Here is a 26,854-nt window from a genome sequence, read left to right as displayed (position 1 = left end):
CAGATGGAGCTGAAGAAAAATGTAGAAAAAAATTCTAACTCACAAAAAAGACCAAGCTTACTGGCTGACAGAGACTGGAGAAACACTGAGAGTATGGCCCCTGGAGACCTTTTAAATCAGTAATGAAGTCATTCCCAAGGTTCACCCTTCAGCCAAAGATTAGACAGGCCTATAAAACAAAAGGAGACGAAATAGGCACACCAGCCCAGGGGCAAGGACTAAAAGGCAAGAAGGAACAGGCAAGTTAGTAACAGGGAACCCAAGGTTGAGAAGGGAGAGTACTGACAAGTCGTGGGGTTGCTAACCAACGTCATAAAACAATATGTGTACTGTTCAATGAGAAACTAGTTTGTTCTGTAAACCTTCATCTAAAGTACAATAAAAAATAAATAAAAAGAAATTGCTGCTGTAGAGTTATTAAAACTAATTCGTTTAGTGGTTTTATAGTTTACAAAGCACTTTCACATTTTACCCTAATGCCAGGAGGATTGGGCAGGGAATAATAAGATCATTCAGGCTGTTCAGATGACAAAACTTCAGCCCACCAAGTTTGCGGGGAGCCCTGGTGGTACAGGGGTTAAGTGCTTGGCTGCTAACTGAAAGGTCGGCAGTTTGAACCTACCAGCTGTTCCATGGGAGAAAGATATGGCAGTCTGTTTCTATAAAGATTTACAGCCTGGGAAACCCTATGGGGCAGTTCTTCTCTGTGCTACAGGGTCCCTGTGAGTTGGAATTTGACTTAATGGCAATGGCTGATAGGTTGGAGACGTCTGAGGTGAATTCATCTTCTGAGGCTAAAGTCATGGAAGGTAACCATTTTTTTTTTTTTTTTTAAACAGTCTTTCACAGCATTGTCCAGCTGAATTCAACATGGCATTTTATTCTGGAGTTGCAAACTCAAATGCCAGGCAGGTCAACATAACTAAGCAAAGCATGCCCAGTATAAGGAAAAAAATAAATATATTTTATACACACACACACATATATATGTATGCACATCCCTTAGAAGCAAGGATGGTGAGACTCTAGCTTACGTACTTTAGACATGTTATCGGGAGGTACCAGTCCCTAGAGAGGGACATCATGCTTGGTAAAGTAGAAGGCCAGCAAAAAAGAGGAAGACCCTCAATAAGATGTACTGACACAGTGGCTGCAACGATGGGCTCAAGCATAGCAACAATTGTGAGGACGGCACAGACCTGGGTAGTGTTTTATTCTGTTGTACACAGGGTGGCTATGAGTTGGAACCAACTCCACGGCACCTAACAATAAAAATATATATATATATACACATACATGTGTATATACGTGTGTGTGTGTGTGTGTGTATATATATATTCACATACACGCATGATGATAAAAGGTAACTGACACTAAGCCTCAGTGTTAGAGACACTGGAGGGGGGTAGTGAACTGGAGGGCTGGGGACGAGAAAGGTTTTCCTTATGTAGAGAAGACAGCTGCAAATAAATTACAACTGACTGCTGCCTTGTAAGGCTACCATTTGCAGACCTGGCTTTTGTAAATCTCATTTTTATGTGAAATCTGATCTTGAAATGGCAGCAATTTCTTAAATAAGTGAACTGAAAAACTTCTGCAAGTGAGATTTGGCCTACTAGTTTGAGATACCTGCTGGACTAATATCCCTTCCCTCTACTTTCCAAGAAAACACAAAATGCTCTTTAGAATTGGAAATACTTATGGTTGATTTTTTTTACCTATCTGAACCATAAACTAGTATTAGATGTCAAGTCCTACACAACCTCAATCTAGCCTGTTCATTATTTGGCCTATATACTTCATAACACTTAGGTGTAATTGTAGTAACATATCACAGTAAATATATCCTACATGTATTTTTTAAAAACACAAAGCACTAATTCTTTAAGTTACAGGTATTTAAGGAATACCACAGAATTCCATATTATTTGTACATTCATACATTTTCTATTTAGCCCATAATATTTCCATTTAAAGAAAGCATTTGTTGATTTTTTTTTCTTCTTTCTCTACTACCATTTTTCCTAATTTTCTATACCAGAATAGCCCTATAAAATCAAGGAAGCAATGTAGAATGATGGGACAGTCATTAAGGGTTTTATTCAGAATGACAATTTGGCCAAATGATTCTGATACTTAAAAACCCAAACCAAAGCCATTGGCGTCCAGTCAATTCCCACTCATTGCCACCTTTAGGGCAGAACAGAACTGCCCCATAAGGTTTCCCAGGAGCAGCTGGTGGATTCAAACTGCCGACTTTTCGTTAGCAGCGGGATGCTTAACCACTGCGCCACCAGGACTCCAAGCTTATAACTATTTCTTATAAAGTGAGCAAAACTTCTGAGTTCTGGTTCTACTTAAGCCATAATATGTCTTTAAAGCCTGGAAGATAATTTTTGCAGTTTTTCACTTCTACGCCTTCCCCTTCCCAGATGTACAAGGCTGTTAGAAGTTTAAACACCTTCTAAGTTTCTCTAGAATTCAGGAGTCAGGCGCCACACCTGACACAGAAAGCAGCTAATAATAAGCAGGAGTCGATGTTTGAAATGAATGAAGAAAGTATATATAATATTACTGTCCTGCTGCTTTCCACACTAAGGGGTGTCCTAACTTTATCCACGCCGGAGCTTCCCAAAACAAGTTTCAAATCACGTAACATTTTATTTAACTCGGGGTGAGGCAGTGGAAAAAGGAACAATGAACAAAGGTTAAGCTGTTCTGTTTATTAAGCAATGCTGACATCCTACGACTACGTCTAGCACGCCCTATATTAAGACTAAAAATATATATACGAAACTGGCTACACAGGATAGCGAGCTCTGGAAACGGAAAGCTCCGTTTGCGTATTCAGGGAGCTGTTCTGAATGCCACACCCAAAGCACCCGAAAGCAAAGAACCCCCTCCTGTCCCGGCTAAGGCAGCTGCAGCGGGAAAGCGGGGGCAGGTCCCGCGGGAGCCGTCCCGCGAGGGACTAATCCCGCCCTGCCAGCCCGGAGAGCACGGCCGGCGCCCCGGGGCCTGCGCGCCGCTCTGCGCCCGGGCTCATCGCGCACGCCCGCCAGAGGCCGCTCTTCGCACCCCGGGGCTCTAGAGCATCCTCCCCGAGGGGCGCCCGCTCACGGGCCGACGCGGTCACCGCCGCAGGCCAGCGCTGCCGGGGAGCTCGCCGCCAACACTCACCCACTGGGGATATGGTTTTTCTTCGCCATGACGGAGAGATGCGGTGCTCCCCACGACCCAGGCAACCCCGCTCGCAGGCCTCTTCCACAACACACGCCAGGGACAGCTGCGACCACTCTGGCACACACTCTAGCTGCGAGGGCTCAAATCTGCTGGCTCCCGCCAGGCGCTCCTGACAAAGACAAGGAGAGGAGTACTGACAGGCTCCGGCGCCTCAACTCGACCACAAGCTCAGGGAGCCAGCGACCAGACAGATCGCACAGAAGGTTCCCGAAGGCGCACACTCGGGGCCCAGCCGGCTGAGGAGCCGCATCGCGCATGCGCCTGGGTCGGCTTGCCGCACAGGAGTGAGCCCCAGGTGGGCGCGTTGCGTGTCACGTGCACGTCAGGAGCGATGCGAAGCCGTTGGTGACCTTTCCTAAGTCCGAGGTAAATTGTGCGTCTGCTGTCGCTGCTCAGACAAAAGTGCAGTGTCTATTTGGGGGAATGTTGTACTGTCCTATAAGGTCCCCAATCTTCCCTGTCACATGCCTCGGTACTCTGAAAGAGCCTACCCTGTGGAAAAAAACCAGCAATGAAAGCGGAATGGGCCGCAGGAACATGTAGTCCAACACGTTAGGCATCCCCTTTGGGAATTAATAGGGCTGAAAACCATTTCATTTTACGCCACTGAGAGCAGGGTTTGATTTTCATGATTTCCGGGTGGGCATATATAGGGTCGCTATGCGTCGGAATGGACTCCAGGGCACACACCACCACCACCACATCTATTGAGTGCTTATGTATGCACAAAACCTAAGACTGGTGGAGCACAGTGGAAGTTCATGCTCCAGCTCTTCACTACAGGGTAAGCAGAAAGATGACCGTGCAAGGTAGGATGTAATGAATAAAAATTACCATTCCGAAGTATAAAAGCTATGGGAGGCCGTAGAAGAGTCAGAGTCAGAAAAAGCTCCCTGGAAGATGTAGGGTTCGAATTGAGGCAGGCAGCCTCAGAGGCCAGCCCTTCTGAGAGATACCTGCTCTGGCTTATCCTCCTATGCCAAACAATAAGCAGCACATTCTTCTAGAATTGTCCTTGACAGGATAACCACAGAACAGGCCATAGATGGCCTCAACTCGCTTCTGGTCAGAGACTTAACCTCCCAATGAAAGAAAATCAACCTCTTCCTCCTTCCTGGGAGATCGAAGAACCCTAGTCTAAAGAAAATGCATAGTCATCCCTGAGCTCTGAGTGCCTGCGGAAAGGTCAATCCTGAATATTCATGGTGAATTTGCATTTCCTTGTCTGCTCTCTGTAAAAGCCCACCTCCGCAAGCAGCCTGTGAGCAGTCTTGGAGGCAGCAGCCCCAATTGCTGCTTTCCTTGTACAACAAAGTAAAGGCGTCTTTCTGATCTCCCACCCGGCAATTGAATCAGACGTTAAAACACAGGATGCTCTAGTTTAGGAGGAAGTTGCAAAAAGGAAAGGGTGGAAGTGGCAGGGAGTATAATAAAGAGTTTGATCTGGATCTAGTTCAACGTTCATGGTGAAGAGTGGTGAGCAGAGTTTAGGCAGGGAAGTGGGCATGAGTGACTTTTGCCTTGCCTTGAAATCAGGCCTTCATTTTTGCTTTCTCACCATTTGTGATTGTAAGGCAAAGAGGTAACATCTTCAGATTTGAATAAAAGACTACATAAGGAGACTGAATTTTGTTGAGTTTCTGGACCTCATGGCCTGTGTTATTCAATCAATTAATAAATTTTTATAAATCCTGTAGTTTACCTGTGAGTAGCACAATTACCTTACAGTGTGTGTGTTAAAAGCATTCTTTTGTTAGATGTAAACTTTCAAAATATACCACAATTTTTGTAACATGTTTTGGCATTTGTTCAATGTTTGTGTACAGAAGTCTTAAAAAAGGGAAGTGGCCCCAGATCTTTCTTCACTTCTAGGAGCACGTTATGATGATTTGAGAGTTAGTCCTGAGAGCTGTGAGTGATTTAGTTTTGATGCTTTCAAAGATTTATCATACGTATAAATTCTCAGATCAGAAAACCCCTTGTTGGACCACTTGTTCATAGTTTTTTATTTTGGAAAATAAGACCATAGTTAACTAAAAGGTAATTAATTTTCCAACTTGTCAGGCAATGGAGCACCTGAGAGTCACGATGCTTTTTGTGGAACACTGAAATATCGCCATATCACACTTAACTAAATGTAGATTTTTTGTTGTTGTTAAATTCCACCTTTTCCATGTACTAGTACCAGTTCCAAGAAATCTGGAAGAGCGTAATTTGGGAAACACTGCTATAAAGGAGCTCAGAAAGGGTTCATCGACCTATGTGGCAAAAGATGAACAGAGATTAGGATGAATAAAGTTACAGGAAATTGGGTTTTGGACTGAATTCACTTCTGCTAAGGGAGAAAGTGTTATTGTTGTTAGGTGCCATCAAGTCGGTTCAGACTATTAGCAACCCTGTGTACGACAGAATGAAACACTGCCCAGTCCTGCACCATCCTCACAATTGTTATGCTTGAGCCCATCATTGCAGCCACTGTGTCAATCCATCTTGTTGAGGGTCTTCCATGTTTTCGCTGACTCACTACTTTGCCAAGTATGATGTCTTTCTCTAGGAGCTAGTCCCTCCTGATAACATGTCCAAAGTATGTGAGACAATGTCTTGCCATCCTTGCTCCTAAGAAACATTCTGGCTGTTCTTCTTCCAAGATGGAGTTCTTCGTTCTTCTGGCAGTCTGTGGTGTATTCAGTATTCTTCACCAACACCATAATTCACAGGCATCAGTTCTGTTTTGGTCTTCTTTATTCCTCGTCCAGCTTTCACATGCATATGAGGCGATTGAAAACACCATGGCTTGAGTCAGATGCACCTTAGCCCTTAAAATAACATCTTTGCTCTTTTAACACTTTAACGAGGCCTTTTGCCACAGATTTGCACAATGCAATACGTCGTTTGATTTCTTGACTGCTGTTCCCAAGTAAAATGAAATCCTAGTCTTCAGTCATTTCTCCATTTATCATGATGTTGCCTATTGGTCCAGGTGTGAAGGTTTTTTGTTTTCTTTATGTTAAGGTGTAATCCATGCTGAAGGCAACATGCAATCCACCATAGTACAACTAATTGACAGACGTAGGGAAGGAAGAAAGTAGGCAAATACATTTTAGAAAGATTTCTAACAAGAGCTGGGGAGAAATTAAAGGAAAAACATTTCTAGTTAGCTGACAGCAGAAAAAAAAAATCACTGGATAGCAAAATATGTATTCTGTGACCATTTCAAGCAGTAGAGATTTTTATGTAATTTTATTCTACTAGTACGCATTTTGCTTGGATCCACAATCAACACCCATGGAAGCAGCAGTCAAGAAATCAGAAGACGCATCGCATTGGGCAAATCTGCTGGGAAAGACCTTTTTAAAGTGTTGAAGAGCAAAGATGTCACCTTGAAGACTAAGGTGCGCCTGACCTAAGCCACGGCATTTTCAATTGCATCATATGCATGCAAAAGCTGAGCAATGAATAAGGAAGACCGAAGAAACATTGATGCCTTTGAACTGTGGTGTTGGTGAAGAATATTGGACATACCATGGACTGCCAAAAAGAATAAACAATTTTGTCTTGGAAGAAGTACAACCAGAATGTTCCTTAGAAGCAAGGATGGCGAGACTACATCTTACATACGTTGAACATGTTATCAGCAGGGATCAGTCCCTGGAGAAGGACATCGTGCTTGGTAAGGTAGAGGGTCAGCAGAAAAGAGGAAGACCCTTAAAGACATGGATTGACACTGGCTGCAACAATGGGCTCAGGCATAGCAACGATTGTGGGCATGGCACAGGACTAAGGCAGTGTTTCTTTCTGTAGTACGTAGGGTCACGGTAAGTTGGAATGGACCCGATGGCACCTAACAACAACAATGACAGCACTCCTGGAGCTAAATGGCATGTAACAGAAGTAATTAAGATGATTGATAATTCTGCTGAAGTCTGTGCTGATTCCTTGACATTTCAATGCGATAGTTGGTACTTCACATTCTGTTCCAACTAAAGCAAGTATCAGGGGATCTTCATACTCTTGTACCCCCAGAATTAATTTAGAAACTGGCATGACAAGCTGGGTTCTAGGGAATGGCCTAGGTTTGCATTTAGCCTTTATGTTGAACAGCCTGTCTGTTGCGAGGGTATTTGTGGAGCCAAAAGTGAAAGTGGAAAGAGAAATGAATCTCTTTCCCTTGATCTTATTAACCTCCACTGACCAAAACTATCTGTATTAAATTTAATGTATCCTATAATTCGGAAGGATCCCTGGTGGTGAAACAGTTAAGCACTAAGCTGCTAACTGCAAGGTTGGCTATTTGAACCCACTCAGCAACTCCAAGGGAGAAGGACCTGGCAATCTGTTTCTGTAGGGATTATAGCCAAGAAAACCCTATGGGGAAGTTCTGCTCTGTCACATGGGGTCGCTATGAGTCAGAATTAACTCAGCAGCACCCAACAACAACAATAATTTGGAAATAACAAGCAAGAATTTGAAATTAAACCATCACTTCTTATTTTGTTGTTTTATATTTAACAAGTTGTTCTTTTTTATTTTTCTTATTAAATTGATGTTTTATCAGTTTTGTTGTGAAATTACAGTTGGTTTCCATTCCAAAGAGTCTATGTGTGAGATATTAGGAATTTTTGCCTTTAAAATTATTGTAAAGTAATGCTTTGGTTTCTTCTTTTACTTTAATTCCATTAATTGCAAATCAAGGAGCAATGGTGGCACAATGGTTGAGTGCTCAGCTGTTAACAGAAACTTCAGTGGTTCAAACCCACTAGAGGCTCTGTGGCAGAAAAGACCTGATGATTTGCTCCCTTAAAGATTATAGCCTAGGGAACATGGCCCAGTATGGCGGCTTAGTCACACACACCAAGCTGTTCTCCTACAGCAAGAACCAAGAAACCAACTGAAACAGATACAGATGACAATCTGGGAACCCAGAACAGCAAACAGAAGGATGAAGAATTAGATCAAACACTGAAAGAGAAGGAGAAACCGAATGAAAACAGTGAATGAGGAGACCTACAGACCATAGGCACCCTGCCAGCTGGCCCAGTGCAGCGAGGCAATCTTGAGACAAAGTGAGCAGCCTTCCTGAGTAAGGAGCAAAGGAGGGCAACTTCACGGAATCCCCAATAGGAGAGAGACAGAGATGCTGTGTAGACAAATCCGGAGCGAAACAAAGTGAGCAGAACATGAACTGGATCTAAGAAGGGAAAGCACAGGAAGGCTGGCAAGGGCCTTAGGGATCCAGAAGACCATAGAGCAGGGACAAAGCCAGAAAATATAGAACTACTCACAGCGGTGACACCTGATCATTTGGGCAGGTGGTACTCGCCAAGTGGAGGATCCTTGGAGTGGCAGCTAGAGATCCTCTACCTGACTGGACTCTGGATAGCTGTCCCGTCACATATCATCAGGCCAAGTCCTGATTGCCAGCTGCGCTCTGCAGGGAGTTCCACAGTGCCCACACCAGAGACTGGGGTGCATGTGTCCCTGTCCCTCCCCCACACCCTCCCAGTGACCAGCAGTGTGTGCTCCTACCCGACAGTCTGCAGCCCATGCTCCCACACTGTTGGATTGATGACTGGAAGCTCACATCCACCTTGCCCACTCCTGCACTGCCCCGCGATCAATGGCACACACTCCCACTACCAGACTGGCCCCCTCCCCCACCCCTGCCACTCCACCTACCCCGAGACCAGTGACTTGTGGACCCTGGCTCCAACCACCCAGCAAACAGTGGTGCACAAACACAGCACTCAACCCAGAGACCAGTGAGAACACTCCTTGCATCCATGCCCATTGACCAGCCAGACACATCACCTCATCAGCAATGCCAGTCACATCCTGACAGTTACCATCTGCACTTCTACCAGACAATGAGCAGGAGATTCTCACGACCTCATCCAACATATACTGGGCTGCATTGTCACACTCCCACACCCAAAGACTTCTTTCAGGCCATCTACACTTTCACTGAAACCCCTTATACCCCACCACCTACCGAGAGGCCCTTCGTGCACGCACAGTGGGCCTACCCCATCCATTTGTGTAGCACTCTCAGAGGCCAATTTATATCAATAAAGGCACACATACAAAAAAAAAAGAAAGGGCCAAAATCAAAGAATTATCCCTACAACTTGAACAGAAAGCGACAAAAGAAACCCTCAGGCACCAGAAGAAAACAAACAATAAAAATTAGAGCCGAACTAAATGAAATAGAAAACAGAAAAACAATTGAAAGAATTAGCAAGACCAAAAGTTGGTTCTTTGAAAAAATCAACAAAATTGATAAATCATTGGCCAAACTGACAAAAGTAAAACAGGAGAGTAAGCAAATAACCTGAATAAGAAATGAGATAGGCGATATTACAACAGACCCAACTGAAATTAAAAGAATCAGATTACTGTGAAAAACTATACTCAAACAAATTTGAAAACCTAGAGGAAATGGATGAATTCCTAGAAACACGCTACCTACCTAAACTAACACAAACAGAGGTAGAACAACTAAATAGACCCATAACAAAAAAAGAGATTGAAAAGGTAGTCAAAAAACTCCCAACAAAAAAATGCCCTGGCCTGGACAGCTTCACTGCAAAGTTCTACCAAACTTTCAGAGAAGAGTTAACACGATTACTACTAAAGGTATTTCAGAGCATAGAAAAGGACGGAATACTACCAAACTCCTTCTATGAAGCCACCATATCCCTGATACCAAAACGAGGTAAAGACACCACAAAAAAAGAAAATTACAGACCTATATCCCTCATGAACTTAGATGCAAAAATCCTCAACAAAATTCTAGCCAATAGAATTCAACAACATACCAAAAAAATAATTCACCATGACCAAGTGGGATTCATACCAGGTATGCAGGGAAGGTTCAACATTAGAAAAACAATTAATATAATCCATCACATAAATAAAACAAAAGAATCCCATGATTTTACCAATTGATGCACTTGACAAAGTTCAACACCTATTCATGATAAAAAAAAAAAAAAAAACTCAGCAAAATAGGAATAGAAGGAAAATTCCTCAGCGTAATAAAGGGCATTTGTACTAAGCCAACAGCCAACATCACCCTAAATGGAGAGAGCCTGAAAGCATTCCCCTTGAGATGGGGAACTAGACAAGGATGCCCTTTATCACCACTCTTATTCAACATTGTGCTGGAGGTCCTAGCCAGAGCAATTAGGCTAGATAAAGAAATAAAGAGCATCCAGATTGGTAAGGAAGAAGTAAAATTATCTCTATTTGCAGACGACGTGATCTTATACACAGAAAACCCTAAGGAATCCTCAAGAAAACTACTGAAACTAATGGAAGAGTTCAGCAGAGTATTGGGATACAAGATAAACATACAAAAATCAGTTGGATTCCTCTACACCAACAAAAAGAACATTGAAGAGGAAATCACCAAATCAATGCCATTTACAGTAGCCCCCAAGAAGATAAAATACTTAGGAATAAATCTTACCAGAGATGTAAAAGACTTATACAAACAAAACTACAATACGCTTTTGGAAGAAACCAAAAGGGACCTATATAAGTGGAAAAACATACCTTGCTCATGGACAGGAAGACTTAACATAAAAATGTCTGTTCTACCAAAAGCGATCTATACATTTAATGCAATTCTGATCTAAATTCCAATGACATTCTTTAATGAGATGGAGAAACAAATCGCCAACTTCATATGGAAGGTAAAGAGGCCCCAGATAAGTAAAGCATTACTCAAAAAGGAGAACAAAGTGGGTGGCCTTACTGTACCTGATTTTAGAACCTATTATACTGTCACAGAAGTCAAAACAGCCTGGTACTGCTACAACAACAGATACATAGACCAGTGGAACAGAATTGAGAATCCAGACATAAATCCACCCACACATGAGCAGTTGGTATTTGACAAAGGCCCCAAAACAGTTAGATGGGGAAAGATAGTCTTTTTAACAAATGGTACTGATATACCTGGATATCCGTCTGCAAAAAAAAATGAAAAAAGACCCAAACCTCACTCCATGCACAAAAAGGAGCTTAAAATGGATCAAAGACCTAAACATAAAATCTAAAATGATAAAGATCATGGAAGAAAAAATAGGGACAACATTAGGAGCCCTAATACATGGCATAAACAGTATACAAAACATTACTAACAATGCAGAAGAAAAACTAGATAACCGGGAGCTCCTAAAAATCAAACACCAATGCTCATCCAAAGACTTCACCAAAACAGTAAAAAGATTACCTACATACTGGGAAAATGTTTTTAGCTATGACACTTCCGATCAGTGCCTGATCTCTAAAATCTACATGATACTGCAAAAACTCAACTGAAAAAAGACAAATAACCCAATTAAAAAATAGGCAAAAGATATGAACAGACACTTCACTAAAGAAGACATTCAGGTAGCTAACAGATACATGAGGAAGTGCTCACAATCATTAGCCATTAGAGAAATGCAAATCAAAACTACAGTGAGATTCTATCTCACTCCCACAAGGCTGGCATTAATCCAAAAACAGAAAATAATAAATGTTGGAGAGGCTGTGGAGAGATTGGAACACTTACACACCGCTAGTGGGAATGTAAAATGGTACAACCACTTTAGAAATCGATTTGGCACTTCCTTAAAAAGCTAGAGATAGAACTACCATATGATCCAGCAATCCCACTCCTTGGAATATATCCTAGAGAAATAAGAGCCTTTACATGAACAGATATATGCACACCTATATTCATCACAGCACTGTTTACAATACCAAAAAGATGGAAGCAACCAAGGTGCCCATCAACGGAAGAATGGGTAAATGAATTATGGTACATTCACACAATGGAATACTATGCATTGGTAAAGAACAGTGATGAATCTGTGAAACATTTCATAACATGGAGAAATCTGGAAGGCATTATGCTGAGTGAAATCAGTCAGTTGCAAAAGAGCAAATATTGTATAAGACCACTGTTATAAGAACTCAAGAAATAGTTTAAAGAGAGAAGAAAATATTCTTTGATGGTTACGAGAAAGGGGGAGGAAGGGATGGTGGGAGAGGAGTATTCACTAATTAGATAGTAGATAAGTACTACTGTAGGTGACAAGAAAGACAACACACAATACAGGCGAGGTCAACACAAATGGACTAAACGAAAAGCAAAGTTTCCAGAATAAACTAAATGCTTCGAAGGCCAGTGTAGCAGGGGCGGGGATTTGGGGACCATGGTTTCAGGGAGCATCTAAGTCAACTGGCATAATAAAATCTATTAAGAAAACATTTTGCATCCCACCTTGGAGAGAGGCATCTGGGGTCTTAAACGCTAGCAAGCGGCCGTCTAAGATGATCCATCAATTCGTCTCAACCCACCTGGATCAAAGGAGAATGAAGAACACCAAGGACACAAGGTAATTACAAGCCCAAGAGACAGAAAGGACCACATAAACCAGAAACTACATCAGCCTGAGACCAGAAGAGCTAGATGGTTCCTGGCTACAACCGATGACTGCCCTGACAGGGAACACAACAGAGAACCCCTGAGGGAGTAGGAGAGCAGTGGGATGCAGACCCCCAATTCTCATAAAAAGACCAGACTTAATGGTCTGACTGAGACTAGAAGGACCCTGGTGGTCATAGCCCCCAAACCTTCTGTTGGCCCAGGACAGGAACCATTCCCAAAGCCAACTCTTCAGACAAGGATTGAACTGAACAATGTGTTGGAGAGGGATGCTGGTGAGGAGTGAGCTTCTTGGATCAGGTGGATACTTGAGACTATGTTGGCGTCTCCTCCCTGGACGGGAGATGAGAGGGCAGGGGGGTTAGAAGTTGGCGAAATGGACACAGAGAGAGAGTGGGGGAGGGAGCAGGTTGTCTCATTAGGGAGAGAGCAACTGGGAGTATGTAGCAAGGCGTATATAAGTTTTTGTGTGAGAGACTGGCTTGATTTGTAAACTTTCACTTAAAGCACATAAAAAATTTTAAAAAAAATCAAAGAATGCAACTATATATATCAAGCAAACAGTAACCAAAAGAGAGCAGGAGTGGCAATAATAATCTCTGATAAAATAGACCTTAAGGCAAAATCCATTTTGAGAGAGAAAGAAGGGCATTATGTAATGACTAAAAGGTCAATTCACCCGGAAGACATAACCATAATAAATATTTATGCACCCAATGACAGAGCTCGAAAATACATAAAACAAAGTCTAACAGAATTGAAAAGGGAAATAGTTCTACGATAATAGTTGGAGACTTTAACACACGACTTTCAACGATGGACAGAATAACTAGAAAGAAACCCAACAAAGATACAGAAGATCTGAATAACACAATCAACCTTATAGACATATACAGAACACACCACCCAACTTAACAGCACAGTACACATTCTTCTCCAGTGCACGTGGGCCATTCTCCAGAACAGACCATATTTTAGGCTAAAAATCAAACCCCAATAAATTAAAAAGCATCAAAATAATACAAAGCATCTTCTCTGATCATAACACTATAAAATTAGAAATAAAAAAGGATAAGGCAAAGAATTAAATACATGGAAACTGAATAACACCCTAAAAACTGTTGGGTAATAAAAGAAATTAAGAATGAAATTTAAAAAGTCTTCGAAACAAATAATAATATACAACAGCAAAGGCATTGCTCAGAGAAGAATTTATACCAATAAATGCACAGATCGAAAAAGAAGAAAGGGGAGGTGGGGCCAAGATAAAGGAATAGTTGGATGCTTCCTGTGGTCCCTCTTACTACAAAGACCTGAAAAAACAAGTGAATCAATTATACATGACAATCTAGGAGCCCTGAACATCAAAGACAAAGTTGAGGAGTCAGACTGAGCAGCAGGGAGAAGGAGAGACAGTTCAGAAGCAGCAAAGAAGTGCCATACCTGACCTCACCAGTGCCCTGCAGGTTGAATCTTTTGACACACATGAGCTGAGACAAGCAGTAGCACACGGGACGTGTTTTACCTCCTTGGGAGAAACCAAGTGGCAGAGAGTCTACACAAGTCTCCAGAGCCAGGGAGAAGCAGCACTGGATCTACAACAGTTAAATGCAAGCATCTAACCTTCCATGTGGGATCAAAATAACCCTTCCCCCTCTGGGAAGTGCCTCTCTTCCCCTCACCTGCCCCCTCCCCACTCTGCTCCAGTTCTGGTCCACCAGTATTCAGCACTTGCTGCATCGCCTAGGCCAGAGGAGGAACCCATCACGCCTGAGCCAATCTCCTGGCTATGGGGAGGGAAAAAATAAACAAACTGAACAAACAAAAAAACCCACCAGCTCTCCTAAGCTGAGAGCTCAAGGGTAACTGCACCCAAACCAGTCTTACAGCTTTAAAAAACCGCCCCCCACAACCAAGTCAGGAAGTCAGGGCAGACACTGCCCCATTGCCTAGGCACAGGCATAAGGGGTTCACAGACTTTGAATGCCTTTCACCCCTGCCTAGATCTGTGTGAGCCCCTTTAACAGCATAGGCCCGCATTAGCATAGTACAACAGGATATATACCTGAAGCCTATTTTCAACTACAACAGCTAAGGGGGAGTGGGAGATTCACGACATTTGACACCACCCTGCCCATTAAGCAGGGTCCTCATATCAGGGCCCTGAGGATTGGTGGCTCCATCCACTCCACCTAGCCACCCATGACAGGTGTCTGAGAATAAGTGGTGCATTCCAGTCCTTACAACCAACCCGATTGCAACAGCTGCAAAACCAGGGGACATGCCTTTCACCTAGACCCTCAGGGACAGTCATCAGCTGTAGAGGGCTACAGCACATAACCACCTACTGCACATAACTCCCTACTGCAGCCAGATACCTGTGCCTGCTCCAATCACCCTTTCATAGCCCTGCCCATCTAGCTTGTAGGTGAGAGCCTGCATCACACACTTGGTGATCAATGACCTGAACACCTGAGCTGAATCCACACAAGAAAAGTAAATGGATTCCTGGGCTCACATACCTAGTAGCAGCTCTAACCACCTGGTGACAGGATGTGAGAACTTTGAAGATACCAATAATCAAACTAGCTCACATGCCCGGCCTATTTGGGCATATCAAAACAAAACAAAATGAGAAGTTAGGACACAGTAAACAAACATACAGTAAATATAATAACTTACTGATGACTCAGAGACAACAGCCAATATCAAATCACATAAAGAGGCAGACCATGATGGCTGCAACAAGCAACCATAACAAAGAACCAGGAAACCTCTGGGAGGAGGATAAGGTATTTGAATTACCAGAGGTAGAATTCAAAAGATTAATATACAGAGCTCTTCAAGGGATCAAGCAAAACTCAACCAAGCCAAGGAACACACAGACAAAGCAATAGGGGAATTAGGAAAGCTATACAAGAGCAGAATAACAAATTTAATAGACTGCTAGAATCCAGAGAAAGACACCAAATAGAAATCCAAAAGATTAAAATTTCAGAATCAGACAACTCAATAGAAAGTCATAGGAGCAGAATTGAGGCAGTAGAAGTCAGAATTAGTGAGATTGGAGATAAAGCACTTGACACCAATTTATTTGAGGAAAAATCAGATAAAAGAATTTTAAAAAATGAGGAAACTGTAAGAATTGTGTGGGACTCTATCAAGAGGAATAATCTATGGGTGACTGGAGTGCCAGAACAGCAGAGGGTAACAGAAAATACAAAGAGTATTGTTGAAGATTTGCTGGCAGAAAACTTCCCAGATACCATGAAAGACGAGAATAGATCTATCCAAGAAACTTGTCAAACCCCACACAGGGTAGATCCCAAAAGGAAATCACCAAGACATATTATAAGCAAACTTGCCAAAACCGAAGATAAACAGAGAATTTTAAGAGCAGCTAGGTATAAACAAAAATTCACCTACAAAGGAGAATCAAGAAGATTAAGCTCTGACTATTCAGCAGAAACCTTGTAAGCAAGGAGGCAATGGGATGACATATAACGTCTTGAAAGGAAAAAATTTCCACCCAAGAATTATATATCCAGCTAATCTGTCAAATATGAAGGCAAAGTTAGGGCATTTTCAGATAAACAGAAGTTAAGGGAATTTGTAAAACCAAACCAAAATTACCAGGTATACTAAAGGAAGTCTGCTGGCTAAAGAATCAATAATATCAGATAATAACTCAAAACTAGAACATAGGACAGAACAACCAGATATCAACCCAGATAAATAAGTCAAAGCTAAAACACTGAAAGTAGGGAAACAGAGATGTCAATATGTAAAAAATGAAAACGTTAAAACAAAAAAGAGGGACTAAATAGTGTAGTCATAGAACTTTCATATGGAGAGGAAGTTAAGGTAATATCGAGAAATAAAAGATTGGTTTAAACTTAGAAAAATAGAGGTGAATTTTAAGGTAACCACAAAGAAAACTAACAAATCTACACATCAGAATAAAAATGAAGAAAAACAAAGACTCAGCAAAAACAAAATCAACAACAAATGAAAAGGATGAAAGAAAATACATAAAGAAAAATGATTCCGCACAGAAAATTAAGTGGAGCAAAGAAACTGTCAACACCACAAAAAAAATACATCAAAATGACAGCCTTAAACTCATAGCTATCAATAATTACCCTGAATGTAAATGGACTAAATGCACCAATAAAGAGACAGAGTGGCAGAATGGATGAAAAAAAAATACTATCCATCTATATGCTGCCTACAAGAGACACACCTTAGACCAAAAGACGCAAACAAACTAAAACTCAAAGGATGGATACAAACAAACAACAACCAAAAAAGAGTAGAAGTGACAATATTAATCTCTGACAGAATAGACTTTAAAGCAAAATCCACCACAAAGGACAAGGAAGGACACTATATAATGATTAAAGGGTCAATATACCAGGAGGACATAACTATAATAAATATTTATGCATCCAGCAACAGGGCTCCAAAATACATAACACAAACTCTTGAAAAGAAAGATAGACAGCTCCACAATAGTAGTAGGAAACGTCAACACACCACTTTCGGTGAAGGACAGAACATCTAGAAAGAAGCTCAATAAAGACAGAAGATCTAAATGCCACAGTCAACCAATTTGATCTCATAGACATATATAGGACACTTCACCCAACAGCGGCCAAGTATACTTTCTTTTCCAATGCATGTGAAACTTCTTCCAGAATAGACACCATCTAAAAAAAAAAAAAAGTTTTTTTTTTTTATTAGGCCACAAAGCAAGCCTAAACAGAATCCAAAACATCAAAACATTACAAAACATCTTTTCTGACCATAAATCCCTAAAAGTAGAAATCAATAACAGAAGAAGCAAGGAAAAAAATCAAACGTGGAAACTGAACACAACACCTTGCTCAAAAACTACTGGATTATAGAAGACATTAGGATGGCAGAAGAAATTCACAGAATCAAATGAGAACGAAGACACATCCTACCAGAACCCTTGGGACACAGCAAAAGCAGTGCTCACAGGTCAATTTGTAGCAGTAAATGCACATATCCAAAAAGAAGGGCCAAATTCAAAACATTAACCCTACAACTTGAACAAATAAAGAAAAATAATTTTTTTTTTTTTTTTTAGTAGAGAGCAGTAAAAGAACCCCTTGGGCACCAAAAGAAAGGAAATAATAAAAATTAGAGCAGAAATAAATGAAATAGAGAATAGAAAAAACAGTTGAAAGAGTCCACAAGACGAAATGCTGGCTCTTTAAAAAGATCAACAAAATCGGTAAACCACTGGCCAAAGTGACAAAAGAAAAACAGAAGAGGAAGCAAATAACCTGAATAAGAAATGAGATGGCAATATCACAACAGACCTACTGAAATTAAAACAAACATAACAGAGTACTATGAAAAATTGTACTCCAACAAATTTGAAAACCTAGAGGAAATGGACAAATTTCTGGAAACACACAATCTACCTAAACTAAAACAGAAGTAGAACAACTAAATAAACGTATATCAAAAGAAGAGATTGAAGAGTTAATTTAAAAACTCCCAACAAAAAAAAGCCCTGGCTCTAACAGCCTCACTGGAGAATTCTACCAAACTTTCAAAGAAGAGTTAACACCACTACTACTAAAGGTATTTCAGAGCATAGGAAAGGATGGAATACTCCGAAACTCATTCTATGAAGCCAGCATAACCCTGATACCAAAACCAGAGAAAGACACCACACAAAAAAGAAAATTACAGACAAATATCCTTCATGAACATAAATGCAAAAATCCTCAACAAAATTCTAACCAATAGAATTCAACCACATATCAAAAAAAATAATTCATCATTACCAAGTGAAATGCATACCAGACGTGCAGGGCTGGTTCAACGTTAGAAAAACAATTGATATAATCCATCACATAAATAAAGCAAGAGACAAGAACCACATGATCTTATCAATTGGTGCAGAAAAGGCATTTGACAAAGTTCAACATCCATTAATGACAAAAACTCTCAGCAAAATAGGGAAATTCCTCAACATAATAAAGGGCATTTATACAAAGCCAACAGCCAATGACATCCTAAACAGAGAAAATCTGAAAGCGTTCCCCTTGAGAACGGGAACCAGACAAGGATGCTCTTTATGACCACCCTTAATCCATGTCGTTGAGGGCCTTCCTATTTTTCACTGACCCTCTATTTTTTTTTTTAATTTTTATTGTGCTTTAAGTGAAAGTTTACAAATCAAGTCAGTCTTCCACACAAAAACTTATACACATCTTGCTACATACTCCCAATTGCTCTCCCCCTAATGAGGCAGCGTGCTCCCTGGTCCTGTCCAGGGCCAACAGAAGGTCTGGAGGCCATGACCACCAGGGTCCTTCTAGTCTCAGACCATTAAGTCTGGTCTTTTTATGAGAATTTGGGGTCTGCATCCCACTGCTGTCCTGCTCCCTCAGGGGTTCTCTGTTATGTTCCTTGTCAGGGCAGTCATCGGTTGTAGCGGGGCACCATCTAGCTCTTCTGGTTTCAGGCTGATGTAGTCTGTGGTTTATGTGGCCCTTTCTGTCTCTTGGGCTTGTAATTACATTGTGTCCTTGGTGTTCTTCATTCTCCTTTGGTCCAGGTGGGTTGAGACCAATTGATGGATCATCTTAGATTGCCGCTTGCTAGCATTTAAGACCCCAGATGCCTCTCTCCAAGGTGGGATGCAGAATGTTTTCTTAATAGATTATATCATGCCAATTGACTTAGATGTCCCATGAAACCATGGTCCCCAAACCCACACCCCTGCTACACTGGCCTTCGAAAGAGTTTATTCAGGAAACTTCTTTGCTTTTAGTTTAGTCCATTTGTGCTGACCTTGCCTGTATTGTGTGTTACCTTTCCCTTGACCTAAAGTAGTTCTTATTTACTATGTAATTACTCGCCTCCCTCCCTCCCTCCCCCCTGTCATAACCATCAAAGAATATTTTCTTCTCTGTTTAAACTATTTCTTGAGTTATTATAATAGTGGTCTTATACAATAATTGCCCTTTTGCAACTGAGTAATTTCACTCAACATAATGCCTTCCAGATTCCTCCATGTTATGAAATGTTTCACAGATTCATCACTGTTCTTTATCAATGCATAGTATTCCATTGTGTGAATATACCATAATTTATTTATCCATTCTTCCGTTGATGGGCACCTTGGTTGCTTCCATTTTTTGCTATGGTAAACAGTGCTGCGGTGAACATGTGTGTGCATATATCTGTTCGTGTAAAGACTCTTATTTCTCTAGGATATATTCCAAGGAGTGGGATTGCTGGATCGTATGGTAGTTCTATCTCTAGCTTTTTAAGGAAGCGCCAAATTGATTTCCAAAGTGGTTGTACCATTTTACATTCCCACCAGCAGTGCATAAGTGTTCTACTCTCTCCACAACCTCTCCAACATTTATTATTTTGTGTTTTTTGGATGAATGCCAGCCTTGTTGGAGTGAGATGGAATCTCTTTATGACCACTCTTATTCAATATTGTACTGGAGGTCCTAGTTAGAGCAGTAAGGCAAGAAAAGGAAATAAAGCTATCCGAATTGGAAAAGAAGAGGTAAAGCTATCCATATTTGCAGATGACGTAATTCTATACATCAAAAATCCCAAACACTCCATAAGAAAGTTATTGGAACTAATAGAATTCAGTAAAGATCAACACACAAAAATTAATTGGGTCCCTCTACACTAACAAGGAGGACTCAGAAGAGGATATCATTTACAGTAGCCCCAAAAAAGGATAAAATACCTAGGAATAAACCTAATCAGGGATGTAAAAGACTTATACAAGGAAAGCTGTAAAACACTACTGCGAGAAACTAAAAGAGTTCTTCGTAAATGGAAAAACATTTCATGATCATGGATTGGAAGACTTTTGTGAAAATGTCAGTACTACCCAAAGCGATCTACAGATACTATGCAATCCCAATCCAACCCCAACAACACTCATTAATGAAATGGAAAAACTAATCTCCAACTTTACATGGAAAGGAAGGAGGCCCTGAATAGCTAAAGTAATATTGAAGAAGAGCAAAGTAGTAGGCCTCATGCTTCCTGATCTCAAAACTTCCTATACAGCCACGGTAATCAAAACAGTCTGGTACTAGTTCAATGACAGGCGTGAAGACCAATGGGATAGAATTGAAAACCCAGATGTAAATCCATTCATCTATGGGCTACTGCCCATAGATGAAAGTCCATTCAATGGGGAAGAAACAGTCGCTTTAACAAACAGTGCCAGCAAAACTGGATATCCATATGTACAAAAATGAAACAGGATCTGTACTTCACACTTACACAAAAACTAACTCAAAATGGATCAAAAACCTAAATGCTACAGCTAAAACTATAAAGTTCCTGGAAGATAATATAGGGTCTGAGCTAGGGGACCTAATTTTCAGCATAAATAGCCTATCAAAACTAAAAATTCATTAAGGACAGAAGATAAATTTGATAACTGGTATCTCCTAAAAATTAAATACTTAGGTTCATCAAAAGACTTTACCAAAAAAGTAAAAAGAGAATCTATAGACTGGGAAAAAAAGTTTGGTAATGACATGCTTAAGCGTCTAATCTCTGGAATATATAGAAAACATCAACAGCTCAACAACAAAAACACAAACAATCCAATCAAAAAATGGGCAAAGGATATGTACAGATGCTTCATCAGAGAGGACATTCAGGCAGGCAGCAACTACATGAGAAGATGCAAATCAAAACTACAATGAGATACAATTTCACTCCTGCAAAAATGGCAATGATCTAAAAAACAGATAACAAATGCTGATGAGTTTGTCGGGGGATTGGAACTTTGCTCCAAAGTATGTGAGATGTAGTCTTGCCATCCTTGCTTCTAAGGACCATTCTTGTACTTCCTCCAAGACAGGTTTGTTTGTTCTTTTGGCAGTCAATGGTATATTCAATATTCTTCTCCAATACCACATTTCAAAGGCGTCAATTCTTCAGTCTTCCTTATTCATTGTCCAGCTGTTGCATGCATATGAAGTGATTGAAAACACCATGGCTTGGGTCAGGAGCCCCTTCATGCTCAAGGTGACATCTTTGCTTTTTAACACTTTTTAAAGAGATCTCTTGCGGCAGATTTGCCCAATGCAGTGCATCTTTTGATTTCTTGACTGCTGCTTCTGTGAGTGTTGATTGTGGATTCAAGTCAAATGAAATCCTTGACAACCTCAGTCTTTTCTCCATTTATCATGATGTTGCTTATTGGGCCAGTTGTGAGGATTTTTGTTTCCTTTATGTTGAGGTGCCATCCATACTGAAGGCTATGGATTTTAATCTATCTGTAGGCATATGTATGTACACGTTTGTGTGCTGCATATATATCCACATACACAACAAACCACATAGGCGGCACAGTCACGAAGGCTTCCTAAACATATCCAAACAACTGGTGGGATTGGTTGACAGGGCTAAAAGCCTTGGGACCATAGTCTTGGGAAACACATTACTCAGTTGGCATAACATAGTTCACAAAGGTAGTGTTCTACATCCTAGTCTGCACCTAAAACACAATAAAATATTATTTAAAAAAAAAATCACAGCCTAGGAAACACTATGGGGCAGTTCTGCTCTGTCACATAAGATTGCTATGACTTGGAATTGACTCAACAGCTCACAACAACAATAATTGCAAATATAAATTAAGAAAAAGTAAATTCTATGGTGCTGATATCCCTGTTCATAAGAAAGTAAAATTTTTTATGCATTATCACATCTATTCCCATGGAGACATCATCAATCAAAAGGCAAATGCTTAGAAAACTACAAATTGGACTTGTTTGCACATTTGCTCATATTAAGCCTCTCCAGGAACAGATCTGCTGCGCAACCATGTTTTTTGAACTTTCCAAAAGTCCAAGGTGTACATTCCTGTTTGAGTGTTAAATTTACACACGACATAAAGCAGTCCTTAGGAAACTTCATTTCAGGAAGCACTACAGTGATAGAGAGCCTGCTGGATAAATTTTCAGAGCCCAGAGATTTCTAAATGCTAAACAAAAGGCAAACTTTTATACACATAAAATTGCTTTCTGTTTGCTACAGATAAAAAAAAAAAATGAATAAACTGCTTAGCTCTAATTCTCAGACTTCAACTATGAATGTCAAGTCAAGGTCATTTGATACAAAAATAGTTAATCCTCAATTTCCTTTAACCTTTAGAAAAAGCTCTAACTGCAGGAATTGCGCGTTAGCAATATCTGAAGAGAGACAATTGTGTTTAATTATTAGCGTCAGTTTTCTGCAAACACAGAAAGTTGAATTGCTGTAAGAAGGTAAAAAAAGGCTGTGTCATAATTTTTCCTTATTACTTCATGGGATTTCAAAAGAGCAAATGTAATTTTCATTTAGATCTTTTTAAAAATTTTACCCAATATTTTGTCTATAATTATTCGTTTATTTTGCATCATTTGTGGAATGATAAATGAACAGGTTAGAAAAAATCTCCAGGTCTGCAAAAATAATATGACTAATCACTTCTTCTAAGGTAAGATTTTATTTGGTAACTTGATAATTTATTATAACTTCATTATCTGTAGGATGTGCCACTCTTAATGTTTTCCCTGTAAGTATTAACAGTAAGAACCCTGGGTGGCACCAACAGTTTGCTCTGGACCACTAATGGAAAGGTTGGTGGTTTGAACCCACCCACTAGCACCTCCAAAGAAAGGCCTGGAAATCTGCTCCCATAAATATTACAGCCAAGAAAACCCTATGGAGCTCAGTTCAACTGCGTAACACATGGGGTCACCATGAGTTGGAATCTACTTGATGACCATAGGTTTTATTTGTTTGTTTGTTTCATTAGCTTAGCAGACAAATTTTGCAGGCATAGGTATCAATAAGCTAGGTATTGGTTTGAAATTTATTTTACAAATTCTTGAACAATAGAAAGTAAATTCAAAATTCCCTTTTCTTGTCATCCTATTCCTATTGTGTCTAATTTTGGCATGTTGGTAGGAAGAACCTTGAAAGTGTTGATAATCTTTTAAAGAATCATCAAGTCAATCTCTTAAATGCCCTTTTTACTGATAAATAAAATAATTTAGCTAGCACAGACCTGATTCTCTTCTTGTCCAAGCCTATTCATTATTTTCAGCCACCTTCTGGAGCTCTCCACCTGAATGTCCCATCAAGACTATTTTAAGGGCCTCTTAACCAATCTCCCTTCCTACATGGGATGTATCTTTATTTAATCAAGTATATTTTTTTCTTTTGTTTTGCTCACTGTAATGTTTTATAGTTTGGGGAAAATTTCCACATATTTTAATAAAACTTATTCCTAGGTATTTTGAAATTGTTTTTGTAGCTGTTGTGAAAACTATCTTTTTCAATCAGCACATAAAGAAGCTATTGATTTTTACATATATTCTCTTTTACCATTTCACTAAACTTATGTCCAAACTTTCTTTATTGATTCTCTTGGGTCTTTAATTTATAAAAACCTATCACTTATAAACAATGATAACTGTGTCTTCTCCTTTTCAATAGTTATAGCTCTTCTTTTGCATGTCTGACTGCATTAACCAGAATTTCTAGAACAATATTTAAAACTAAAGGTGATGGTATATTTCCTTGTTTTGTTCTTAGTTAAATTTTTTGAATAATATACTTTTTATGTCAAGTATCTCAATAATTAGTTGTTTTAGTAACATGATGTATTATTCTTAAGAATATTTTTGTAATTATTTAGAAAGTGGAGGCAAAAGAAAGAACCATCGTGAAAAAGATCTCAAAGAGAAGATATTAAAAAAAAGGCTAGATACTAATGGAATTTATAAGAATTTAGATTATATTGAATATCGTAATTATAAATGTAGGGCAATCCTGATAAATTAGATATATTTGGTTCTATATGGAAATCATACAACTCATCTGTTAAAATAAATAATAATGGATCTTAGATGAGCTACACTTTTGTTTTGGTCTGTCAGTCATGGAATAAATAGCATTAGAGGTTATTTATTTTTTTGTTTATTATTTATTTTTTCTCTTCAATATCCATTTATTTACTTATTCTCTCAGCCAGCCAACAATCCATTCCCTGCTTTGCTTTAAAAAAAATTTTTTTTGCCATGAGCGAAACATACATAGGACCAATATCCATATATCTCTTAGAGTAACTTTAAGATTTCCATTTTATCTCTGCCTTTTTGGTGGAGATGGGGAAAGTGACAAGAATCTTGAGAATGGTGGGCAAGATTACTGGGAATGAAAGGGAGGCTTCTATCAGTTATTTGCCAGGGTTGATGTTCCATTATACCTTTGAGGGTTGCTGTTCCTTGGACAAGAGCAGAATTAGGTATTTTTAATTATGTTGAGAAAGACACTAAAGATTGAGTATGAAGTAAGGAACATCTTAATCCATGTTGACTTTAATCAGTAGTTCTTAAGTGTAGTATAGGAACCCCTGGTGGATTTTTGAAGTTCTTTCAGAAAGTCTGTAGAGAGGACTTTTATTATGATACTGCCTTTACTGTGATCATGAATAATCTCCTTTGGTTTTTGACACAAGTGCATGTTTTTGCTATGACTGGAAAGCCAGTGTGCTTGCTCTTTCTACTCCAACTGCACATTAATTTGATTAGCATATACAGTTATTATTTCAGGAGGCTTTTGGTATTCTACTTCTTAAACTTAAAATGAAAAACACACTCATAATGCATATTGCTCTAAGAAGGGATTTAACATTGCTAAAATAGTTTACTTTTAGATATATTGAGGTTTAAAAAAACTATAAAATAACTAAAAATGCTTATTTCAACATATTGAGATTTTGATGATGGTAGGACACCCAATTGAAAATATTAGCAGACAGCTAGAAATGTAGTTCTGATGCTCAGGAAGAGTTATCAAGGCTGGAGACAGATTTGGGAAGCCATGGAAATATACGTGCTTTCTAAAGCCTTGGAATATGCCCATTTTGGGGCTGTGAGAAGAAGTGTGACCACTAAAGGATTCAGGAAATAAGTGGCCAGAGAGGTAAAAGACATGCAAGGGCATAGGAAGTTTTTAGAAAGTAAGGTGCCCAACGTTGTCAGATGCTATAATCAGTCAAATAATAGTTAACACTGGCATAGAGTTGAATTTTCAAAGTATTTTCATGTGTCTGATGTCATTTGACCTTCCTAAAAGATATATATATATGAAGTAGGCAATGTATGAAGACTGAGAACTAATCATTGAATTTTATCATTAAAAGTCCTTTTTTTATATTAAAGAGAGCAGTTTCTTAATTTAAAAAAATCCACTATGTATAAAGAGCTCTTACAAACTGATAAAAAGGTGAAATTGAAGAAAACAGGCAAAGGACATGAATTGGCATTTTTAAAAAGATAACATTCCAAGGGCTGGTAAACATATGAAGAAGTTTAATGCCAAAACAAAGAGATACAAACTAACTCCCCCTCTCTTTTTGCAGATGTCAGAAGAGACAGATAACGTTGCAGTCGAAGAAGTTATAGATGAGCATCTGCAGAAAGGTTGTCAATAACCACAAATTCTCATATCCTTGGTTTTTGTTTTAAAAGTTGTAAATGTCTAATCCTATGCCAGAATTTCAGCTGGGAGTAGAAGTTTCTTAAGAGATGAGTTGGAGTAGACACTAAACTTCTGAAATAATATAAGATGAGCAGGAGGAAACACACAGTAAAATCGATGCATCTAGTAAAGCTAAGTTCCAGTCCCTTTCTCTGCAAATATGGAGAATCCCCTGGTGCTTGAGACTGTTAGACCGTAAAGATGTAAAGATAGAGAACCGGCTTCAGGACGCTTCAAATCTCTGGGGTAAAAATACGTAAATAACTGTTGGACCCTGATTGATTCATCTGGCAAATATTTACTGAGCATGTACTATGTGTCACGTGCCATTCTAAGTTCTGGGAATAGAGTAGCAAACAAACCAACTAGTAATTTTAAATTTTATCCAGGAATGCATTAAGAATGAAGGCTCCCATAATCTATAGTGAGTTAGCTTTAGACTTACTTCTTATTTTCATCATCCCCAATGCAGCTGTTAAGTACTCAACCAAAAAACACAAACCTGTTGCCGTCGAGTTGATTTCAACTCCTAGCAACCTATAGGACAGAGTAGAACTACCCCATAGGGTTTCCAAGGCTGCAGATCTTTATGGAAGTAGACTG

General features: G+C 39.7%; 2 protein-coding genes across 3 annotated transcripts in view; one reads left to right on the top strand and one right to left on the bottom strand.

Annotated features, from left to right (window-relative positions):
* The window catches only part of LOC111750363 (RNA/RNP complex-1-interacting phosphatase-like), a 75,233-nt gene extending 71,948 nt beyond the window's left edge, over positions 1–3,285 (bottom strand). For both annotated transcript variants that reach the window (XM_064269542.1, XM_064269543.1), the window contains exon 1: positions 3,181–3,285. In XM_064269542.1, the coding sequence (XP_064125612.1) occupies positions 3,181–3,209 (29 nt within the window). In that variant the 5' untranslated portion in view covers positions 3,210–3,285. The remainder of the gene's footprint in view (positions 1–3,180) is intronic.
* A 6-nt stretch (positions 3,286–3,291) lies between these two features.
* Positions 3,292–26,854, top strand: part of CC2D2B (coiled-coil and C2 domain containing 2B) — a 113,407-nt gene continuing 89,844 nt past the window's right edge. The window contains 2 exon segments of the mRNA XM_023546893.2: positions 3,292–3,609; positions 26,133–26,193. Coding sequence (XP_023402661.1) covers positions 26,133–26,193 — 61 coding nt within the window. The 5' untranslated portion in view covers positions 3,292–3,609.

The sequence above is a fragment of the Loxodonta africana genome, chromosome 16 (assembly GCF_030014295.1).
Source record: "Loxodonta africana isolate mLoxAfr1 chromosome 16, mLoxAfr1.hap2, whole genome shotgun sequence".
In the NCBI taxonomy this organism is placed as follows: Eukaryota; Metazoa; Chordata; class Mammalia; order Proboscidea; family Elephantidae; genus Loxodonta; species Loxodonta africana.
The sequence above is the reverse complement of the archived record's forward strand: the minus strand, read 5'-3'. Positions and strand labels throughout refer to the sequence as shown.